General features: G+C 62.0%; 2 protein-coding genes across 2 annotated transcripts; one reads left to right on the plus strand and one right to left on the minus strand.

The window, feature by feature from the left end:
- The first annotated feature begins 961 nt into the window (after positions 1–961).
- On the plus strand, positions 962–8,501 carry GRINA (glutamate ionotropic receptor NMDA type subunit associated protein 1). Its single transcript, XM_066571359.1, has 7 exons — positions 962–1,017; positions 3,312–3,651; positions 4,334–4,446; positions 4,521–4,721; positions 6,095–6,223; positions 6,487–6,630; positions 7,658–8,501. Exons 2-7 carry the CDS (start codon positions 3,342–3,344, stop codon positions 7,805–7,807), a joined length of 1,047 nt encoding a protein of 348 aa, XP_066427456.1. The 5' UTR covers positions 962–1,017; positions 3,312–3,341; the 3' UTR covers positions 7,808–8,501.
- A 4,556-nt stretch (positions 8,502–13,057) lies between these two features.
- LOC136570939 (NAD(P)(+)--arginine ADP-ribosyltransferase 2-like) lies at positions 13,058–14,282 on the minus strand. The gene is made up of 2 exons (XM_066571360.1): positions 13,541–14,282; positions 13,058–13,155 (listed from the first exon to the last, which is right to left on the minus strand). Exons 1-2 carry the CDS (start codon positions 14,280–14,282, stop codon positions 13,070–13,072), a joined length of 828 nt encoding a protein of 275 aa, XP_066427457.1. The 3' UTR covers positions 13,058–13,069.
- Positions 14,283–20,982: the final 6,700 nt, after the last annotated feature.

Genomic DNA, 20,982 nt, shown 5'->3' on the forward strand with positions numbered 1-20,982 from the left:
CGGGAGAATCCCCACGGATGACAGGGGTACACGGGTCCGTCCCCGAGAATGACACGGGGACACGGGTCCAGCCACGCAGGCGACAGAGGGACAACTGATTGTCCCTCGTGTGTGATAGGGGACCCGTGACGAGCCCCACGAGTGACCAGGGGACACGGGACTGACCCCAGATGTGACAAGGGGACACAGAATAAGCCCCACAGAGGTACAGGATCATGACGTAGGCACACGGGGCATCCCCAGGGGTGACAGGGGGACCTGTGGCTGTCCCTCGTGCGTGACCGAGGGATCCGTGACCAGCCCCACGAGCGACCAGGGGGACACAGAACTGACCCCAGCCGCAAGAAAGGGACACGGAATAAGCCCCACAGGCCGTACACGAGAATGACGTAGGCACACAGGCCATCCCCAGGGGTGACAGGGGGACACGTGGCTGTCCCTTATGCGTCACCGCGGGCGCGTGACCGTCCCCACGAGCGACCAGGGGACACGGGACTGATCTCAGAAGCAATAAGGGGACATGGAAAAAGCCCCACAGGGGGTACACAAGAATGACATAGGCACACAGGCCATCCCCAGGGTGACAGAGGGACACGTGGCCGTCCCTTGCGAGTCACCAGGGGACTCCTGACCAGCCCCACGAGTGACCAGAGGACATGGGACTGACCCCAGAGGTGATAGGGGACACGGAAAAAGCCCCACAAGTTACATGAGAATGACGTAGACACACGGGCCACCCCCAGGGGTGACAGGGGGTCACGTGGCCGTCCCCTGCGCGTCACCGCGGACGCGTGACCGTCCCCACGCGTGACGCGGCGGCGCCGGGGCCGCCCGCGACGAGTGCGCGCTGCCGCCACCAGGGGGCGCTCTGCCCCGCCCCCAAAGAGGCCACGCCACTCCCCCTTTGGCTACGCAGCATTAGCGGGCCAAGCCCCGCCCACTATCAAGCCCCGCCCCGTGCAGGCCCCGCCCCGCCCGGCGCGCAGCGAGCGGACTCCGCGCAGCTCGGCCTGGCCGGTGAGCGGGGGGCGCGGGGGGATCGGGGGGTCCGGGGCTCGGGTGAGGGGTGTCGGCGGCGAGCGGAGGGTGCGGAGGCTCCGGAGGAGACCCCGAGCGCCGTTCCCTCCGCCGCTTCCCGCTGCCGCAGTCCGCAGCGCACGGGTTCGGTGCGAGGGGGGGGGTAGCGGGGCGGGGGAAGCGGGGCCGTGCGGGACCCCGCGGCCGCGGGCACAGCGGGGGTCTCCGGGCCGCTCCCCCCGCGGCAGCGCTCGGGGATTAGGCTCGCTGCTGCCGTAAATAGGCCGCGGCGGGGCTTTACCGAGCGTCAGGGCAAAGCGGCTTACGGGACTCGGAGAGAACCGGGGGGGGCGGCGGCACCCCCGCAACCCGTGATGCGGGAGCACCTGCACCCCCGCAACCCCGCCCGCCGGGCTGTGGGCATCCCTGCGCCCCCCGCACGCCGCCGGCTCCCCCGCGCCCCCCGCACGCCGTGCTGCGGGCACCCCCGCACCCCGTGATGCGGCCCCCCCGCATCCCCGCAATCCGGGGTGCGTTCACGGCCCGCACCCTGCGATCCCACAGCGCCCGCACCCCATGGCCCTCGCTCGGGGCGCCCCGCGTGCCCCCTTGTGGGGCGCACCCCGCGGCCCCTGACCCCGTTCAGGGTGTCTCCCATGCCCTACACACCCCGGGAAGCCGCCCGGGCCCGAAATGCGCCCCCCGCCCGGTGTCGGTGCCGCCCCCGCGGCGCCGCAGGGCCGGGCCCCCCCCGTCCCGCCGCCCGCCCGGGGCGCGGGGCCGTCACGCGGCCGCCGTGGTTGCGCCACCGGCCGGCGCTGCCCGTTGGCCCGGCCGGGGCCGCTGCGGCACCGGAACAGCGGCGGAACCGCTTGGGCACCGCCGCCTGCCAGGCTGCGGCACCGGCAGCGAGCCCGCACGGGTACCGGTGCCGGTACCGCGCCGCTGGGTGCGCGATCCCCGCCTAGGGCGCAGCCGCCGCTCCCGCACCGCCCGGTTTTGTAACCGGGCTCCGGGAGCGGGGGCGGCCCCGGGGCTGCGGTGGAGCCCGCCCGGCTGGATGCGGTGGGGCCGCGGCCGAGGCCGGGCCTGGCCACGGGCCTGGCAGGACGCCGCCGCTCCCGGTGACGGCCCAAGGGGGCAGTGAAGCAGCGCCGGGGCTCCCCCGCACCGCTGCCGGTAATCGCGGCAGGAACCGGTCCCGCACAGCGATCCCAGCCCCGGGGCTGTTGCCATGGCAACGGCCTCGCCGCCGCCATCTTGTGCGGGCACGGGGGCGGGGGGAGCAGGATGGGACCCCCCGATGGTGGGGACCCCCATCCCGGGCGTCCCCGAGTGAGGGACCCCCAATCCTGGGCATCCCCGAGTGAGGGACCCCCATCCCGGGCATCCGCTGATTGAGGGACCCCCATCCTGGGCATCCCCGAGTGAGGGACCCCCATCCCAGGCATCCCCGAGTGAGGGACCCCCATCCCAGGGCATCCTCCAGTGCGGGACCCCAATTCCAGTCATCCCCCGAGTGAGGGACCCCTATACCGGGGCATCCCCTGAGTGAGGGACCCCCATCCCGGGCATCCCCGAGTGAGGGACCCCCATCCCAGGGCATCCCCAAGTGTAGGACTCCTGTCCCAGGGCATCCACTGAGTGAGGGTCCCCCATCGTGGGCACCCCCTGAGTGAGGGACCGCCCTCCCAGGGCATCCCCTGAGTGAGGTACCCCCATCCTGGGCACCCACCAAGTGTGGGACCCCCATTCCGGGGCATCCCCCGAGTGAGGGACCCCCATCCCAGGGCATCCCCCCATCCTGGGGCATCCCTGAGTGGGGACCCCCATCCCATCCCGGGGCATCTCCTAGTGGGGCCCCCCGGGGTGGGGGGTGATGGCCATGGGGGTCTGATGATGGCCTTGGGGGGCTGATGGCCGTGGGGGTGATGAGGAAGGGGGTGACAGCAGTGGGAGGGTGATGGCCATGGGGGGCTGATGGCCCATGGGGGTGATGGCCACGGGGTGTTGATGGCCATGGGGGGCTGATGGCCATGGGGAGTTTGATGGCCATGGGGGGGTTGATGATGGCCCTGGGGGGCTGATGGCCGTGGGGGTGATGAGGAAGGGGGTAACAGCAGTGGGAGGGTGATGGCCATGTGTGGCTACTGAGGACGGGGTGATGGCTGTACTGGGTGATGCCTTGGGGGGACAAAGATGAGGGGACGAATGCTGTGGGGGTGCCAAGGAGGTGGGTGACAGCCGTGGGGGACAATAGCACCATCTCTAACTCCCTGTCCCCCCCTCCACAGCACCAAGGCGGCTGCAGCCCGCGGGCCACCATGTCCCACGAGAAGAGTTTCCTGGTGACGAGCGACGGCTTCGGGGGCCAGCAGCCGCCCACGGCCCCCCCGGCCTACCCTCAGCCCCCGTACCCCGTGGCCCCGTACCCCCAGCCCCAGTTTGCCCCCACGCCCTACCCGCAGCCGGGCTTCACGCAGGGGCCGGGGCCGTACCCGCCAGCGGGGCCGTACCCCCCCGCCGGCCCGTACCCCCCCGGGCCGTACCCCCCGCCCGGGCCCTACCCCCAGGGCCCCTATGGCCAGCCGCCCTATGCCCAGCCCCAGCCCATGGTCCCCGGAGACCAGGACTGTAAGTACCGGGAAAAGGGGGCTTGGGGGCTTCAGATGGGCTGGGGGACCCTCCTGGCTGCCTGATGGGGGTGTGTGACACACCTGGGCTCCTCTCTGAGGCTGGGGGTTCAGGTGTGCAGGGCAGGGCAGCCCCTGGGTGAGGGCAGCCTGGGGGGCTCCCTTGGATGGGGAGCAGTGCAGACAGTGGGGGGGTGGGCTCAAGTGGGGCAGCAGGGACCCCCCTGTGGCTTCTGGCTCCCACATGTCCTAGGGGGCAGCTGGGGGACAGTGCCCACTGGGGATGGACCCTGGGAGGGCGGTGACACTGCCCAGAGCCGTGCCAACTGTGATACATGGCTTTGGGGGGCACAGAGCTCCACTCCCCTTGGCTCCTGGCTGCTGTCCCGCATGTCCTGGGGGGCAGCTGGGGGACTGTGCCCACTGGGGATGGACCCTGGGAGGGCGGTGACACTGCCCAGAGCCAGGCCAGCTGTGACACTTGGCTTTGGGGGGCACAGAGCTCCACTCCCCTTGGCTCCTGCCCCACACATCCTGGGGGACTGTGCCCACTGGGGATGGCACTGGCTGTGACCCTGGGAGGGGGGACACTGCCCAGACCCAGCCAGCTGTGACACCTGGCTACGGGGGGCACTCCCCATGGCTCCTGGCACCCTCCTGAGCAGTGTGCCCCCTCCCCACAGCCCCCCTGCACAGCACCTACCACGAGGACGGGCCCCCCTCCTACTATGACAACCAGGACTTCCCGTCGGCGCACTGGGACGACAAGAGCATCCGGCAGGCCTTCATCCGCAAGGTGGGACACGGGGGGCTCGGGGCGGGGTACGGGGCATCGGGGGGCTCCCTGTGACCCTGCCCCCCCGTCCCCAGGTGTTCCTGGTGCTCACGCTGCAGCTGACCGTCACCTTCGCCTTCGTGACCGTCTTCACCTTCGTCAAAGGCGTGCGGGGCTTCGTGCAGCGCAACGTGTGGACGTACTACGTGTCCTACGCCGTGTTCTTCATCTCCCTCATCGTCCTCAGCTGCTGCGGCGACTTCCGCCGCAAGCACCCCTGGAACCTCGTGTCCCTGGTGGGCCAGGGGCACGGCTGGCTGGGCATGGGGAGTGGGGGCATCCTGGGCCAGGGGCATGGCATGGCAGGGGTTAAGGAGTGAGGGCACGCTGGGCCAGGGGCATGGCATGGCAGGGGTTAAGGAGTGAGGGCACGCTGGGCCAGGGGCACGGCGTGGCAGGGGTTAAGGAGTGAGGGCACCCTGGGCCAGGGGCACGGCATGGCAGGGGTTAAGGAGTGAGGGCACCCTGGGCCAGGGGCACGGCATGGCAGGGGTTAAGGAGTGAGGGCACCCTGGGCCAGGGCACGGCATGGCGGGGGTTAAGGAGTGAGGGCACCCTGGGCCGGGGCACGGCATGGCAGGGGTTAAGGGTGATGGGCTGGGGGCACATGGAAAGTTTTGGGGTGCCGCAGTGGGGTGGGTTTGAGGGTGCTGATCTAGGGAGCACACAGAGGGTTTAAGGGTGCTGGGTTGGGAGCATGGGAAAGGTTTAGGGGTGCCACGGTGGAGTGGGTTTGGGGGTGCAGAGCCAGGGGCACACTGAGGGTTTAAGGGTGCTGGGCTGGGGGCACATGGAAGGTTTGGGGATGTCATGGTGGGGGCAGTTGGTGGGATGGGTTTGGGGGTGCTGAGCCAGGGAGAACACAGAGGGTTTAAGGATGTTGGGCTGGGGGTCCACGGAAGGTTTGGGGGTGCTGAGTCAGGGAGCACACAGCAGGTTTGGATGTGTCAGGCTCAGGGGGCAGATTTGGGGTGCTGCACCAGGGAGGTTTTGGGGCAGGTTTGGAGCTGAGTGGGGTGACAGGGCAGGTTTGGGGGTGCCGAGCCAGGGGCCCACAGAGGGCTTAAGGGTGCTGGGGGCACGTGGGAGGTTGGGGGTGCCACAGTGGGGCACTGGGGGTGCAGAGCCAGGGGCACACAGAGGGCTTAAGGGTGCTGTGCTGGGGGCACGTGGAAGGTTTGAGGGTACCACTGTGGGGGTAGATTTGAGGGTGCTGATCTAGGGAGCACACAGCGGGTTTAGAGGTGTCAGGCTGAGGGGGCAAATTTGGGGTGCTGCACCATGGAGGTTTTGGGGCAGGTTTGGGAGTGCAGAGCCAGGGGCACACAGAGGGTTTAAGGGTGCTGGGCTGGGGCACATGGAAGGTTCAGGGGTGCCACGGTGGGGTGGGTTTCAGGGTGCTGATCTAGGGAGCAACAGAGGGTTTGGAGGTGCCAGGCTGAGGGGGCAGATTTGGGGTTCTGCACCACAGAGGTTCTGTGGCAGGTTTGGGGATGCCAAGCCAGGGGCACACCGAGGGTTGGGCGATGCTGGGCCAGGGGACACATGGCATTTTGTGGGTGCCAGGCTGGGCACACAGGCCTGATGGGTTCCCCCCTTGCCTTGCCAGTCCATCCTGACTGTCAGCCTGTCCTACATGGTGGGGATGATAGCCAGCTTCTATGACACCGAGGCTGTCATCATGGCTGTCGGCATCACCGTCGTCGTCTGCTTCACCGTCGTCATCTTCTCCCTGCAGGTCAGCGCCAGGGCTGCCCCCGCTCCTGCCTGGGGGGCTCCAAACTGGGGGCACAACACCCCAGTGACTCCCTGCTGGGCTCCTGGGGGGCTGTGGGATCTCGTCTCATGGGCCTTTGGACCCCAGATGGGGCGTGCAGCCCTCCCCAGCTCCCTGCTGGCTGTGTGGGATCTGAGGGGGTGCTGAGCCCTCCCTCTGAGCTCCCTGCTGGCTCTGGGGGCTCCACCCTGGGCTCTGACGCCCCCCAATCCCCCTCCCCACAGACCAAGTACGACTTCACCTCGTGCCGGGGCGTGCTCATCATCTGCCTGGTCGTGCTCGTGCTCTTCTCCATCCTCTGCATCTTCATCCGGAACCGCATCGTGGACATCGTCTACGCCTCGCTGGGGGCCCTGCTCTTCACCTGCGTGAGTCGGGGGGCTGGGACGCTCACCTGCTGGGGGGGGCAGTGCCACCAGCACCCCTGGGTGCTCCGGCTCACTGGGGACACTCAGGGTGTGCTCGGGGTGGAGGGTGCAGGGTGTGCCTGGCTGGTTTGGGATTGGGGGATTTATGGGACCTGCTGGTTCCTCCTGCCCCTGACACTGCCCCATCCCACAGTTCCTGGTGGTGGACACACAGGGTGAAGGGTGCAGGGTGTGCCTGGCTAGTTTGGGATTGGAGGATTTATGGGACCTGCTGGTTCCTCCCGCCCCTGACACTGCCCCATCCCGCAGTTCCTGGTGGTGGACACGCAGGGTGTGGGTTGGGGTGGAGGGTGCAGGGTGTGCCTGGCTGGTTTGGGGTGGCAGGGATTTATGGGACCCGCTGCTTCCTCCCGCCCCTGACACTGCCCCATCCCGCAGTTCCTGGTGGTGGATGCACAGGGTGTGCTTGGGGTGGAGGGTGCAGGGTGTGCTCGGGGTGTCTGGCTGGTTTGGGGTGGAGGACACCTATGGGATCCACTGGTTCCTCCTGCCCCCCACACTGCCCTGTCCCGCAGTTCTGGTGGTGGACACGTAGGGTGGAGGGTGCAGGGTGCGCCTGGCTGGTTTGGGACTGGGGGATTTATGGGACTCGCTGGTTTCTCCCACCCCTGACACTGCCCCATCCCTCATTCCTGGTGGTGGACATGCAGGGTGTGCTCAGGGTGTCTGGTTTGGGATTTATGGGACTTGTGGGACCTGTTGGTTCCTTCTGCCCTCCACACTGCCCCATCCCACAGTTCCTGGTGGTGGATGCACAGGGTGGAGGGAACAGGGCATCCTTGGCTGGTTTGGGATTGGGGCATTTATGGGGCCCGTTGGTGCCTCCTGCCCCCCACACTGCCCCATCCCACAGTTCCTGGTGGTGGACATGCAGGGTGTGCTCGGGGTGCTTGGCTGGTTTGGGATTGGGGCATTTATGGGGCCCGCTGGTTCCTCCCGCCCCTGACACTGCCCCATCCCCTCGCAGTTCCTGGCGGTGGACACGCAGCTGATCCTGGGGAACAAGCAGCTGGCGCTGAGCCCCGAGGAGTACATCTTCGCCGCGCTCAACCTCTACACCGACATCATCAACATCTTCCTCTACATCCTCGCCATCATCGGCAGGGCCAAGGAGTAGCCGCCGCCCCTGCCCGGCCCCGCCGCTCCCGCGGCCCCGCCCCGGTCGGGTCCCCTCCCCGTAGCCGGTTTTGTCGCCGTTCTCATCGCGTTCCCCGGCGGTTCCTGCCCCGCGGGGGCTCGCTGGTGCGGGGCTGCCACGGCCCCCCCGGCCCCCTGCTCCTCCCCGCTGTGAATACGATTCTCCCCCACCCCGCCCCTTTGCGTTGAACGCGGACTGGAAGCACTTTGGAACCCCCTCTGTCCTGTCCTGTCCCCACCTCGCTGTCCCCTCCCTGTCACCAGTCTGGCTGCACAGGCAGGGGCAGTGCCAGCAGCACTATAGACCCCCCCTGGCCACTGTCCCTGCCTGTCCCCACCCCAGGCCCCCCGTGCCACCTGTGGCACCTCCAGACGTCCCCAGGCACCGTTCCCACGTGGGTGTACCACCAGAACCCCTCGAGCCACTGTCCCTGTCCGTCCCCAGACCCCCTGAGCCTGTGGCACCCTCAGACCCTCCTGCTCTGAGCCACTGTCCTCATGTGGAGACACTCCCAGAGGCCCCCAAACCCCCAGCCCTGCCCATTGCCACCTGCCTGTCCCCACGGCCCTGCCACAGCCCCACCTGTGGCACCCCCAGAGCCCCCCTGCCCTCCCCGCGTGGCCGAGGCCCCATCCTGGTCCTGCTGTTAATAAATTGTCTTGTTCATCTCCCACGGCTCTGGCTCCATCCCAGGGTGTCCTGCTGTCCCCAGCTCCCCGTGTCCCCACCACATTCCAGCTGGGGTCAGGTGCCACCAGGGCTGAGGACAGCCTGGGGACAAGAAGGCTCAGGAGGGACCCCAGCAGGACCGCAGGAGGCAGCCAGGTGAGGTTGGGTCCTGTTTCCTGAGGTTTAGGGTGGATATTGGGAAAATTCCTTCCTGGAAGGGGCTGAGCAGCCCTGGCACAGCTGCCCCAGGCAGGGCTGGAGTCCCCATTCCTGGGGGGATTTGACAGATGTGTGGATGTGGCACTTGGGGACATGGTCTGGGGTGGCCTTGGCAGTGCCATGAGCAGTGCTGGACCCGCTGGGCTCAGTGACTTTTCCATCCAACCCAGCCATTCCATGATTCCTTGGTGCCCAGTCCATCCTGGCAGCTCCTGACACCCTTCTTGGCAGCTCCAGCCCTGGCCAATATTTCTGTCTGCACATTCTCCCTCGGGAAACATTCCCTGCTCTTCCTTTGCTGCTCCCAGGCCTCTCTTGTTTGAGAGTTTTAAGAGCAGCTTTTAAGGGTTTTAAGGTGGCACCAGCAAAAGGAGGTTTGAAATAAAAGCAAAAGCACAACGAGGTTTGTGGGCAAAGCTCACTCAGTGGTTAAAGCACACAGAGACAAAAATCTAACACTGGTCAACCTAAAGCTAAAATCACCCTGATCTGACTCAGCCCAGATCTAAAGGGTGAAGGATCTCAGGGGAACATCCCAGAAGTCACACCCCAAACAGAGAGCTGAGGAGCTGGCAGCGGGCAGGGGCAGGTGCTGCATGCACAGGAGGGCACGGGGGATGCACAGGGACAGGGACAGGGTCACACCTGTGAGAAATGCCCTGGGAGCTCGGGAAGGGCACAGGGGATGCACAGGGACAGGGACAGGGTCACACCTGTGAGAAATGCCCTGGGAGCTCAGGAAGGGCACAGGGGATTCACAGGGGCAGAGACAGGGTCACACCTGTGAGAAATGCCCTGGGAGCTCAGGAAGGGCACAGGGGATTCACAGGGGCAGAGACAGGGTCACACCTGTGAGAAATGCCCTGGGAGCTCGGGAAGGGCACAGGGAAGGGCTCAGGGGATGCACAGGGACAGGGACAGGGTCACACCTGTGAGAAATGCCCTGGGAGCTTGAGAAGGGCACAGGGGATTCACAGGGACAGGGTCACACCTGTGAGAAATGCCCTGGGAGCTCAGGAAGGGCACAGGGGATTCACAGGGGCAGAGACAGGGTCACACCTGTGAGAAATGCCCCAACAGCTCAGGGAAGGGCTTGGGGAAGGGTCGGTGCCTCTGCTCCTCTGCAGGGCTGAGCCCCGAGGGCCGGGGGAGCAGCCCAGGCTCTGAGCACAGCGAAGTTTGGACCCCCTCCCAGGGAATGCCAGGCACAGCCCAGGGGCAGGAGAGCTCCAAGGCTCCCAGGAAGTGCTTGCAGGTCACAGGAGAGAGAGAGGGTGGACTTTGGCCACGGTCGTTTTCCGTCCTGGGTGCAATTCGGGCCAAGAGCCCGAAGTCTGGAAGTTCAACAGAGAAAATGTTCCACTTGGGTTGTTCTTCAGGCAAGAAAAATGAGTTCCCAAGGCCGTTTGTTAAAGGAGGAGCTCGTTATCCATGCAGCAGGAATTCCTGGGAGCAGACTGTGCTCCTGATAAGCTCGGGAGGAGCTTGGCACAGGTGCTGCTCCTTTGGGGTCTGATGGCATTTCTGAGCTCACAGAGCACTGGGGGAGGTGCAGCACCCCAGATCCATCTCCCACCTGTCTGTTCCCAGGGCTCCACATCCCGGGGTTCCACATCCCACTGCTCTGTTCCTGGGGGTCCAGCTCAAGCCTTTCCTCTCCCGGGGCTGCCCAGCTCCCTGTGCGTCCCCTGTCCCTCTCCCAGAGCTCCCTCTCTGTCCCCAGCTCCCTCTCTGTCCCCAGCTCCCTGTCCATCCCCTGTCCCTCTCCCAGAGCTCCCTCTCTGTCCCTGTCCCTCTCTGTCCCTGATTCCAGAGCCGGGGCTGCCTGGTTTGCTGGCTCCGGGCCGCCCCTGACGGAGCAGAGCTGCCCTGGCAGTTTCTCCTCTCTGCTGCCCTCCGGATTCCACCCTGCGGTTTGTTTATTTCTGGAAACCCCTCCCCAGCACCTGTCGTGCTGCTGCTGTGCCTGTCCCACCCCCGAGGCCATGTGAGTGTCACACACAGGATCCCCGGGGCTGGCCCTGTGTCCTGCTGGCCCTGGGGCTGCCCTGGCTGTCCCCGTGTCCCACAGCCCTGGGGCTGTCCTGCTGTCCCCATGTCCTGCTGTCCCCGGGGCTGCCCTGGCTGTCCCTGTGTCCCACAGCCCCAGGCCTGTCCTGGCTGTCCCTGTGTCCCACAGCCCCAGGGCTGTCCTGGCTGTCCCCATGTCCTGCTGTCCCCGGGGCTGTCCTGGCTGTCCCTGTGTCCTGCTGTCCCCAGGGCTGCCCTGGCTGTCCCTGTGTCCCACTGGCCCCAGGGCTGTCCTGGCTGTCCCCATGTCCTGCTGTCCCCAGGGTTGTCCTGGCTGTCTCCATGTCCCACTGGCCCCAGGGCTGCCTCCTGCCCTGGCTGGCCCTGTGCCCACGGTGCCAGGGCAGGCACTGGGGGTGCAGCCAGGGACAGGAGCAGCTGCTGGGCCAGTGACGTTGCCAGAGGCCAAGTCTGGAGTCCAAGAGCCCTTGGGGTGCTCCCTGCGGGGTGTTGGTTCTGGGTTGGGAGGAGGGCAGGCACTGAGCCCTTCCCGCCGTGAGACATTCCCACTCAGACCACTCTGCCAGCTCTGGGCCACAGCACAGAGGGGATGGGGAGCTGCTGAAGCGAGTCCAGAGGAGGCCATGGAGATGCTTTGAGGGGTGAAGCCCCTCTGCTGTGGAGACAGCTGGGGGTGTTCAACCTGGAGAAGGATCCATGAAAACACCAAAGCCCCTTCCACTGGCTAGAGGAGCTCCAGGAGAGCTGGGGACAGACAAGGGCATGGAGGGACAGGGCAAGGGAGAATGGCTCCCAAGTGCCACAGGATAGCGTCAGATGGGATATTGGGAAGGAATCCATCCCTGTAGCGGTGGTGATGCCCTGGCACAGGTGACCCAGAGAAGCTGTGGCTGCCCCATCCCTGGCCGTGTCCAAGGCCAGGTTGGGCAGTGCCTGGAGCAGCCTGGCCCAGGGGAAGATGTCCCTGCCCATGGCAGGGCTGGCACCGGACGGGCTTTAAGGTCGCTCCATCCCAAACCATTGCAGAGCCCCCGGGGCCGGGATGGGGCGGGGCGGGCGCTGGGCAGCGCCAGCAGCTCGTGCTGCCGCCTGCTGTTGGCACCCGGAACTGCAGCTGGGGGCGGCGCATGCGCAGTGCTGCTGATTTCCCGCGCTCGCTGCTGCCCTCCGGTGGACAATTCCTGAACTGCAACTCCAGGAGATGAGCGGGTAAAGAGGGAAAAACCCTGATTCGAAGGAAAAAAAAAAAATTCCTGAGCGAAACATCAGGAGTTTTTTCATAAACAAATGGGTGGTGCTGCCTCTGTCCCCATTTCTCTATTTTATTTTTCATCCTTCTTCATTCTGCTTGTTTTTCTTTTTTTCCTCCCAATGTTTTCTGTAGTGTTACCTCAAATCAGGAAGTTTGGAACTGGCCCCAAGCTGATTATTCATACTTTTAAAATTGCACTGAACAGCCCCGCCAGATCTCTCAACCCTTCCTGGTGCTCCAGACCCTTCCCCAGCTCCATCCCTTCCCTGGCCATGCTCCAACCCTTCCAGGTTCTTTGTGAGAGCTGCAGTGAACGAGGAAAAAGGGAGGAACATTTCTCCAGCACCTCTTTGAAGATCAAGGTTTGGAAAATAAACCTTTAAGTTGCCTCTATTAAAAACTCCAAGAACTGCTTTATCTTAGGAAATGAGGCGTCCTGCAGGAAAGGCGTTAAAGGAGCTGTAGCAGATACATCAGGTGAGCCAGCAGCAAATTTTGGTAAAATTTTGATACGCCAGACAAGCAAGGATCAAATTTCTGATAAACATTTGATATGCCAGGCAAGCAAGGATCATGTGTTTGATACATGTTTTATACCCCAGGTGAGCAAGCAGCAATTTATTGCTACATCAGGCGAGGCAGCCAAGGAACGTCAGCAGGTGGCCGTGATGTTGCCATTCCCAAACCCCTCTGTTGGGAATTGCCCAAGCAGCCCCAGGCGCTGCCCAATCTCTGCTGTCCGTGCTGTCCTGCACTTTTCTGGCTGCTCCAGTCCCCCCATGCTGGTCCTGCTGCCCTGGCATTGCTCCCTCACTGGGCAGCTCTCGGAGGGGATTCCCCTGGTTGGACGCCTTGTTACAGTGACCATGGTGGCCACAGTGGCAATAATGGCCACAGTGACCACAAGGGTAACAATGGCCACAGTGGTCACAGGGGACAAAGGGGCTATAGTGGCCATAATGGCCTCGGTAGCCTTGGTGCCCTCATTTCTCTGGGGGTCTTGGTGGCCTTCATGCTCATGGTGACCACAGTGGCCCCCAGGACCACCGTGACCTTGGTGGCCTCGTGGCTCAGAGGGTTCCAATGGCCACTGCCATGGCCACGGTGGCCAGGAGAAGCCCCCCAAGCTGGGGGAATTTCCTGGGGAGGCTCCCACCTGTGGAGACAAAGAGAAGGGTCAGGAGGACCATGGGGAGAGGGACAGGGGTGATGGGGGGTCCTGGGAGTGTGGGATGTCAGAGGGGGCCATAATGAGGCCCCTTTCCCCTGTGCCCAGCCATGGGTGGCCTTGTCCTCCCCACCCCTGTGGGTGTCCCCAGCACTGGATGTCCCTGGACCCCTCACCTGGCACTGGTGTCCCCATCCCCTGTGCCCGGCAGTGGCTGTCCCTGTCCTTGTCCCCAGCTCTGGGTGTCCTGCCTCCCCCCCCCACAGTGGGTGTCCCTGTCCCCTCTGGGCCATGGGTGTCCCCAGCACTGTGGGTCCTTGTCCCCAGCCCTCACTGAGTGTCCCCATCCCCCCGGTTGTTCCCATGATGTCACCTCGCAGCCACTCGCAGTTGTAGTTGCTGAAGTTCCCGGTGGAGCGAAGCTCAATCTGCACCTTCTTCCCTTCCCTGGTGACTTTGGTGACCTCAAAGGTCTCGAAGGGTGGGATCAGCACCTCCTTCTCGCTTGGATTGAAGGAGAATTTCTGGATGTCTGCTCCATGGCACGTGTGCACCTCAAACATCGTGACGTTCCCATAACCCTGGGCCACCGTTTTGTCCAGGGACGACGAAGTGAATTGACCAAAGCGGACTTTATCACCAGCTGTCACATTGAACTGGATTGTCCTCACCCCACGGAACACATCTGGACACTCATAAGGGCGTCTCAGCTTCTGGAGGGCCTGGGTCAGCAGAAAATGCAGCGTTTTGAAGCGGAAGTTGTCCCGGTATTCCTGGCGGGAGCGCCCGGCCTGGCGCACGGCCGGGTTGAGCTGCTTGTGCACGTCCGGCATCGTGTAGGCCATGAGGGCGATGGCCTGGGCTGGGGACAGAGGGGATGAAGAGGAGCCCCGCTTCCGCCACTCGGCCGTGGCCTTCACCCAGGCCTGGGAAAACTCCTTGTTCTCCTGGAACTCGGAAGCGTTGAGGGCCGGCAAGGCCTCAGTCATGGCAGGGCCACAGTTGAGGTACTGGTCATCAAAGGAGTTCTGGGCCATGTCCAGGGGCACCACCTTGATGGCCGCAGTGGCCACGGTCATTGCCAGCAGTGCCAGGGTCTGAGCCAGGGGGGCCATGGAGAAGAGAGGCCACAGGGACCGGTGTGGGACACTGGGGGACACAGAGGGGACACAGAGGGGACACAGAGGACAGACTGTGTGACACAGGGTGGACATTGGGGGACACCAGGGGATGCTGAGGGGACACTGATGGGCACCAGGGGACACTGATGGGACACAGAGGACACTGAGGGACATGGTGGGACATAGGGAGGCTTCCCTGGGGAGGGGCTGTGGAGGGACAGTGGGGTCAGCCCAGGGAGGGGAGGCAGCCCTGGCCAGGAGACCCCAGGATGTTTCTCCTGGGACCCTGATCCCAAATCCTGGGGTCACTCCTGATGGCCCTGGTGTCCACCAGTCCCCCCGGGACCCCAGTCCCACTCCCACAGTTTTGGGTCATTCCCCTGGGGTCCCCTCAGCCCCCCCAGGACCCCAACCCAAATCTGGGGTCACTCCCTGACACCCTATGTGTCCCTCTCAGCCCACCCCTAGACCCCAATCCCATTCCCAGTCTGGAGTCCCCTTTGGGGTTGTTGGAAATTATACACCCCAGGACCCCAACCCAAATGCAGGGATCACCCCCTGCCCCCTGCAGTGTCCTCCAGCCCTCCCATGGCCCAGTCACACTCCCAGTTCCCCCCTGCTGCCCCCAGGACTCAGTGAACCCCAGTCCCATGTCCCCCAGTGCCCCCCAGCTTCTGCCAGGATTCCAAACCCACATCACTTTCACCCCCAGGGTCCCCCCAGTGTCCCCCAGGGCCCCAGTCCTGATGCCAAGGTCCCCTCTCCCCCATCCATGTGTCCCCTGGAGTCCCCCCAGCCCCTGATACCAAAATCAGCTGGAGTGAACTCCCTGATGGAAGTGCAGGTATCAGAAAGCCAGAATTCTTTATCAGCTCAGACTCACAGAGGATCTCTCCTGGTCCTGCAGCTCGGGGGGACTTTGCCACTTCTATCCACTGTAATTATAAATATTTATTAAAATGGGCTTCTTAGCTAATACAAAACCAGCACTTTTCCTGTAAATAAGTGCCATGGCTCCGCCTCTCTCTTCTTTTATTTTTCTGGAGAATTCCTAGGAAGTCAGCTGGTGGTCATTTTCACTAATTGCCCTCATATTCCAGATGACATCGCCCGAAATTCCGCTTTTGGCAGGCGCTGCTCCTTCTGTGTTACAGAACTTGTCAAAAACCCCTCCGGAGTTCCCCTTCATCTCTTTCTCCACTGCTTTGAGCCATGTTTATTGTGCTCTGTAAATACTTTTACATCCTTTTATCATTTTTGCCTCTGCCCAGCAACTTCACCATGTGGGGAAAAGCCACACTGTGAAAAGCCAAGTGTTGAAAAAGTAGTCTTGAAATGTGATTCCAATAAAGGCACAGAGTTTCCACAGCCATATCCCTGTGGGGATTCTCTCTCAAGGTTTCGGAGGGTGCAGCCTCCTTTTATCCCAAACTCAGGGCTGCAAGTTGCCTTCTCCCTTTCCCCACTGGCTGAGGTATAGGAAGGTGCAGCAGTTTCCCAAAGCACCTACCCCACATCCCCCTTGAAGCTGTCATTTTCTCCCAAAGTTCAGAAGTTCAGGCTGTCTGGCTTATGGAATTGACTTTTTGGGGACCCATTTCTCTTATTACCCAAAAGTTCAGGACTTCAAACTTTCTGGTTAAACCGCCAGGGTTCTGTGACAAACTTCATGTCTTCTCATGCACAGATGTCAAGAACCATTTTGAAGACACTGGCAACAATTTCTCCTGAAGACCCCCAAACCTCTGAGTCATTTTTCAAAGACATCACCACCCATCTTTCCTATAAAATCCTTCCCTGTGGCAGTGGTGATGCCCTGGCACAGGCTGCCCAGAGAAGCTGTGGCTGCCCCATCCCTGGCCGTGTCCAAGGCCAGGTTGGGCAGTGCCTGGAGCAGCCTGGCCCAGGGGAAGATGTCCCTGCCCATGGCAGGGCTGGCACCGGATGGGCTTTAAGGTCGCTCCTTCCCAAACCATTGCAGAGCCCCCGGGGCCGGGATGGGGCGGGGCGGGCGCTGGGCAGCGCCAGCAGCTCGTGCTGCCGCCTGCTGTTGGCACCCGGAACTGCAGCTGGGGGCGGCGCATGCGCAGTGCCGCTGATTTCCTGTGCTCGCTTCTGCCCTCCGGTGGACAATTCCTGAACTACAACTGCCAGAATCCCCAAATGCCAGCATGGGTCAGGCTGGAAGGACCCAGAGTGGGCACCTGGCCCAAACTCCCAGCTCAGGCAGCATCATCCCTGAGACCAGGATTGAGTCCAGAGCAGCCCAGGACAGGACACGGCACTGGGCAGAGCTGGACACAGCACTCCTGATGTGCCTCCCTGGGAAGGACAGAGGGGCACAAACACTCCATGACCTCCTCACCCCATTCTTCCTGATGCCCCCTGGATCCCTCCTGGCCCCAGGACACACTTACAGCTCCCCTGGTCACACACCAGCATCCCCAGGCCCTTCTCCAGAGCTGCTCCAGCAGGTCCCCACCAGCCAGGATGGGCACTGGGGACTGTCCCTCCCCAGGGACAGGACCTGCCCTTGCCCTCTTGAACTTCCCCAATCCCAGCCTATAATGTCCTCCTGAAATTCCAGATGAGGCAGGATGCTCTGCCTGGAATGTGCCCCAGGGACAATGGCCAATTTGTGGCCACCAGGGCTGCATTGAGAAGGGTCTGCTGCTGATTTTGGTGCTGAATTGAGCCAAAATTAGCCCAAATACCCAACCCCAAACTGACAAGTGTCATGGTTTGACACTGGCACAATGCCAGTGCTCCCATGAGTATACTCTCTCCCTCGTTTCTGCTGTGAGATTTGACCAGGAATAAGCAAAGCAGGCTCCCACTTAGGAAAAAAAAATTATTAACTAAACTACGAGGGAAAGGAAAAAAAAAGAAACACACAAGGAAAATGAAAACTTCACAAATACATCTCCTCCTCCTCCTCCCCAAATTCCCAATACAATACATCCCCCAAATCATCGACTCTCAGTCCTTCAGAATACTCAATCCTCAGTTCATCAAGAGGAGAAGGAGTCCTTCTTGTGCCAGTGGTGACCTATTCCTTTCATGTCCAGTGCTCTCACCACTGAACACAGACCAGAGCTGCTTCTAGGGTCGACTTTTAAGGATGCTTCGTCCCACTGCAAAAAGGCACAGTCTCAACTTTGGGACATCTGTCCCCCCCATATTTTTTCACCCCCTGGGGCCGAGGGGTACCAACACTGAACTCTCTTGGTTCTGTGGCCATTGCCTCCCCCTAGAATGCAGTCCCTGTATCACAAGGAACATGGTTCTGTCCATGGCTGTACAAAGAGTCCAGCAAAAGCCACTCCATCATCTCTTCCCACTAAAATTCTTCTCTATTCTTCCAACATCTCTCACTCGCCCAGACCTCTCTCACACTTGCACATTTCCTTCTTCATCTTCCACTCTATCTCTCTTCTAGGAAAGGGCAATGTTCTGTAAAGTTCTCATTCTCCAAAAAGGGGTTAAAAGCTCCTACAAGTGGCCGGTGCACCCCCCCCCTTCTTCTCCGTCCCAGCCGTGCTGCCGGCACAGGCCCATGTTTATCCAGTCTCAAGGTTACAGTCCCGGGCACTGTCTCTCTCTCTCTCTCTCTTTCTCTCTCTCTCTCTGTGTCTCTCAGGGGGGGCTGCCCGATGGCTCCCGGTGTCTCTCTCTCTGTGTCTCTCTTCCACCCTTCCACCCCCGGGCTCAGGCCTACCTCTCTCGGCCACATGGCTTTTCCCCTCCCCCTGCCCAGCCAGCAGCTGGGCCGGGGCAGAGACCCGAACTCTTTCCCGCCGGAAACCCAAAAGGACCCTGCCAGGGGAGAGCTCTGCTTTTAACCCCGTGTTCTCAGAGACGGATCCAATGTCCCAATGGCCACATTAGGTGCCAATATTAAAACCTGAGCACCAGTTGGCCTGACCACAGCATCCCAGAAAACATATTTCCTGTCAAACTACCACAACAAGTGAGGGTGGATCACTAGTGGTGGGTCAGCCTGTCCATCACCTGACCATGGGAATGTCCAGTCCCCTCTCAGACAGAGATTCCTCTCCCCTGTTCCTGCTGGGAATGGAATATGCATGAGGTTCCCTTTCGAGAAGGGGATGCTCCCAGGGTTCCTTCTTGATGCTGAGAGAAAGAGGCATTCCCAGGAGTGTTGGTGTGGGGAATGACATGGAGCCCCGCTTAAGAATGGCCAATTTTTTGCTGGCTTAGTCAGAATTATTTAATTTGTTTTTAATTTGTTATTTTAATTTGTTTTTAAACTTGTTTTGATTAATAGATTTGCTTTGCACAATGGCCTTGTTGTGCACAGTGGCCACAGTGGCTGTGGTAGCCTTGTGGCTCAGGGAGTCTTGGTGATCAAGGTGGTCACAGTGGCCTTGGTGGTTATAGTGACCATGGTGGCCAGAGTGGCTGTGGAGGCCGCCATGACCACAGTGACAGTGGTGGTCCCGGTATCCTCATGGTGGCAATATTTGCCAAGGTGGTCATTGTGGCAATGGTGGCATTGGTAGCCTGGATGGCCTCGTTTCTCTGGGGGTCCTGGAGGTCTTGGTGATCATGGAGGCATGGTTGCCACAGTGACCACAGCCACCTTGGTGACATGTGTGGCCTTGTGGATCAGATGATCCCAGTGGGCACTGCCAGGGCTGCGGTGGCCAGGATAAGTCATCCGAGGTGGAAGGTGTCCCTGAGGATGCCGCTTCCCCCTGGGGGACAAAGAGGGGTGTCAGAGGGTCCTGGGGGAAGTGAGGGAGTCGGGATGGCCAGTGTGTGAGGAAGGAGGGGGCATGGGTGGGTATAGGGGGCCAGGGAGTTCAGGGGTGTCAGGGTGGTCTTAGGGGTGATAGGGGTCAGGGGGACTCAGGGGGTGCCATAAGGGTCAGTGGGGCTTACAGAGGTTCAGGAACTGTTATGGGAGGGCTCTTGGGGGGAGTCCCGGCCCACCCGCATCCATCACACATGGACTGTCCTCACACCACTGCCTCTGGTGTGGTGGAAGAGTGTCAGAATGGAGAGGTCCCTGTCCTTCCCTATCCGCTCCCAGATGTGCAGGTCCCCATTCCTGTGCCCTGTCATGAGTGTTCCTATCCCTGTGCCCACAATGGGTGTGCTCAGGCTTGGTGTCCTCAGCATGGAGTGTCCTTGTCCTCCCCCCCACAGTAGTTCTCCCTGTCCCCCATCCCCAGTGAGTGTCGTTGTCCCCTGTGCCTGATCCCATGGGTTTCTCTGTGGCTACAGTGGGTGTCCCCATGCCCCCAGGCTGTCCCCTGCGGAATCACCTCACAGCCACTCACAGTGGTATTTGCTGAAGTTCTTGCTGGAGTGGAGCTGGATGCATGTCCTCTCCCTGTACTGGGCGACTTTGATGACCTCAAAGGTCTCAAAGGGTGGGATCAACACCCCCTACTGCTGGATTTTCAGAGAAGTGGATGTCCACACTGTGGCACGTGTGCACCTCGAACACCGTCTCCTTCCCAAAGCACTGGCCGCTTGGTTTGCTCAGCCACATTGATGTGAATTCACCGAACCAGACGGTGTTGCCACGCTGTCTGTCGAACCGGACCCCACACACCCACTGGAACAGGCCAAGACAGTGCCCTTTCAGAGGGTCCCTCAGCATGGCCGGGGCGTTGGTCAGCAGGAAATGCAGTGTTTTGAAGTGGAAGTTTTCCTGGTATTCCTGGTGAGAATGCCCAGCCACATGCACGGCCTCATTGAACAGGAAGTACAGGCCATCCACTGCCTATGCCATGATGGCGGTGGCCTTGTCTGGGGACTGAAGGGTCACAGGGGGCCCCCAGCTCAGCCACTTGGCCAGAGCCTTTGCCCAGATCTGGGTAAACACACGCTTCTGGTAGAACTCAAAGCAGTGGAGGGCCGGAAGTGTCGCACTGCCGGCAGGCCTGCAGCCCCAGTACTGGTCATCAAAGGAGTCCTTGGCCATGTCCAGGGTCACCAACTCGTTGGCCATGATAGCCACGGCCATTGCCAGCAGCGCCAAGATGTGAGCCAGGACGGCCATGGCAGGGAGAGGCCACAGGGACCGGTGTGGACACTGGAGGACACAGAGGGGACACAGAGGGGACACAGAGGAGACACGGGGAGGGTTCATCAGTGAGGGACTGGGCAGGGGAGTGGGGTCAGCCCAGGGGGAAGGGAGGCACTCCTGGCCAGCAGAGCCCTGGGAATGTCCGGGGTCCCTGATCCCAAATCCTGGGGTTACTTATCCCTCCCCAGCATCTCCCAGCCCTATAGACCCCAATCCCACAGTACCATGGCCCCCAGAAGCCCAATCCTACTCCCATACTACAAGTCCCTTCAGCCCCAGCAGAATCCTGACCCAAATCCTGGGGTCACACCCTGAGCCCCCCCCATTGTCCCCCTCAGCCCATCCCCAGACCCCAATCACACTTCCAGTCTCCAATTTCTTTGCTGTCACCCCAGGATCTCCACACAAATCCAGGCATCATCCTCTGCCCCCACGGAGTCTCCCAGCTCCCTCATGACCCCAATCCCTGTCCTGTGATTCCCCCAGTGTCCCTCCAGCAGTGCAATCGCAATCCCAGTCCTGTGTTTACCCTTCTGATGTCCCCACAGTCCTCCCCAGAAACTCAATCCTGCTCCCAATTCTCTGCAAGCCTCTTGTGACCCCAGGCCCCTCTGGGACTTCACCCAAATTCCT

Source organism: Molothrus aeneus, unplaced genomic scaffold (assembly GCF_037042795.1).
Source record: "Molothrus aeneus isolate 106 unplaced genomic scaffold, BPBGC_Maene_1.0 scaffold_43, whole genome shotgun sequence".
In the NCBI taxonomy this organism is placed as follows: domain Eukaryota; kingdom Metazoa; phylum Chordata; class Aves; order Passeriformes; family Icteridae; genus Molothrus; species Molothrus aeneus.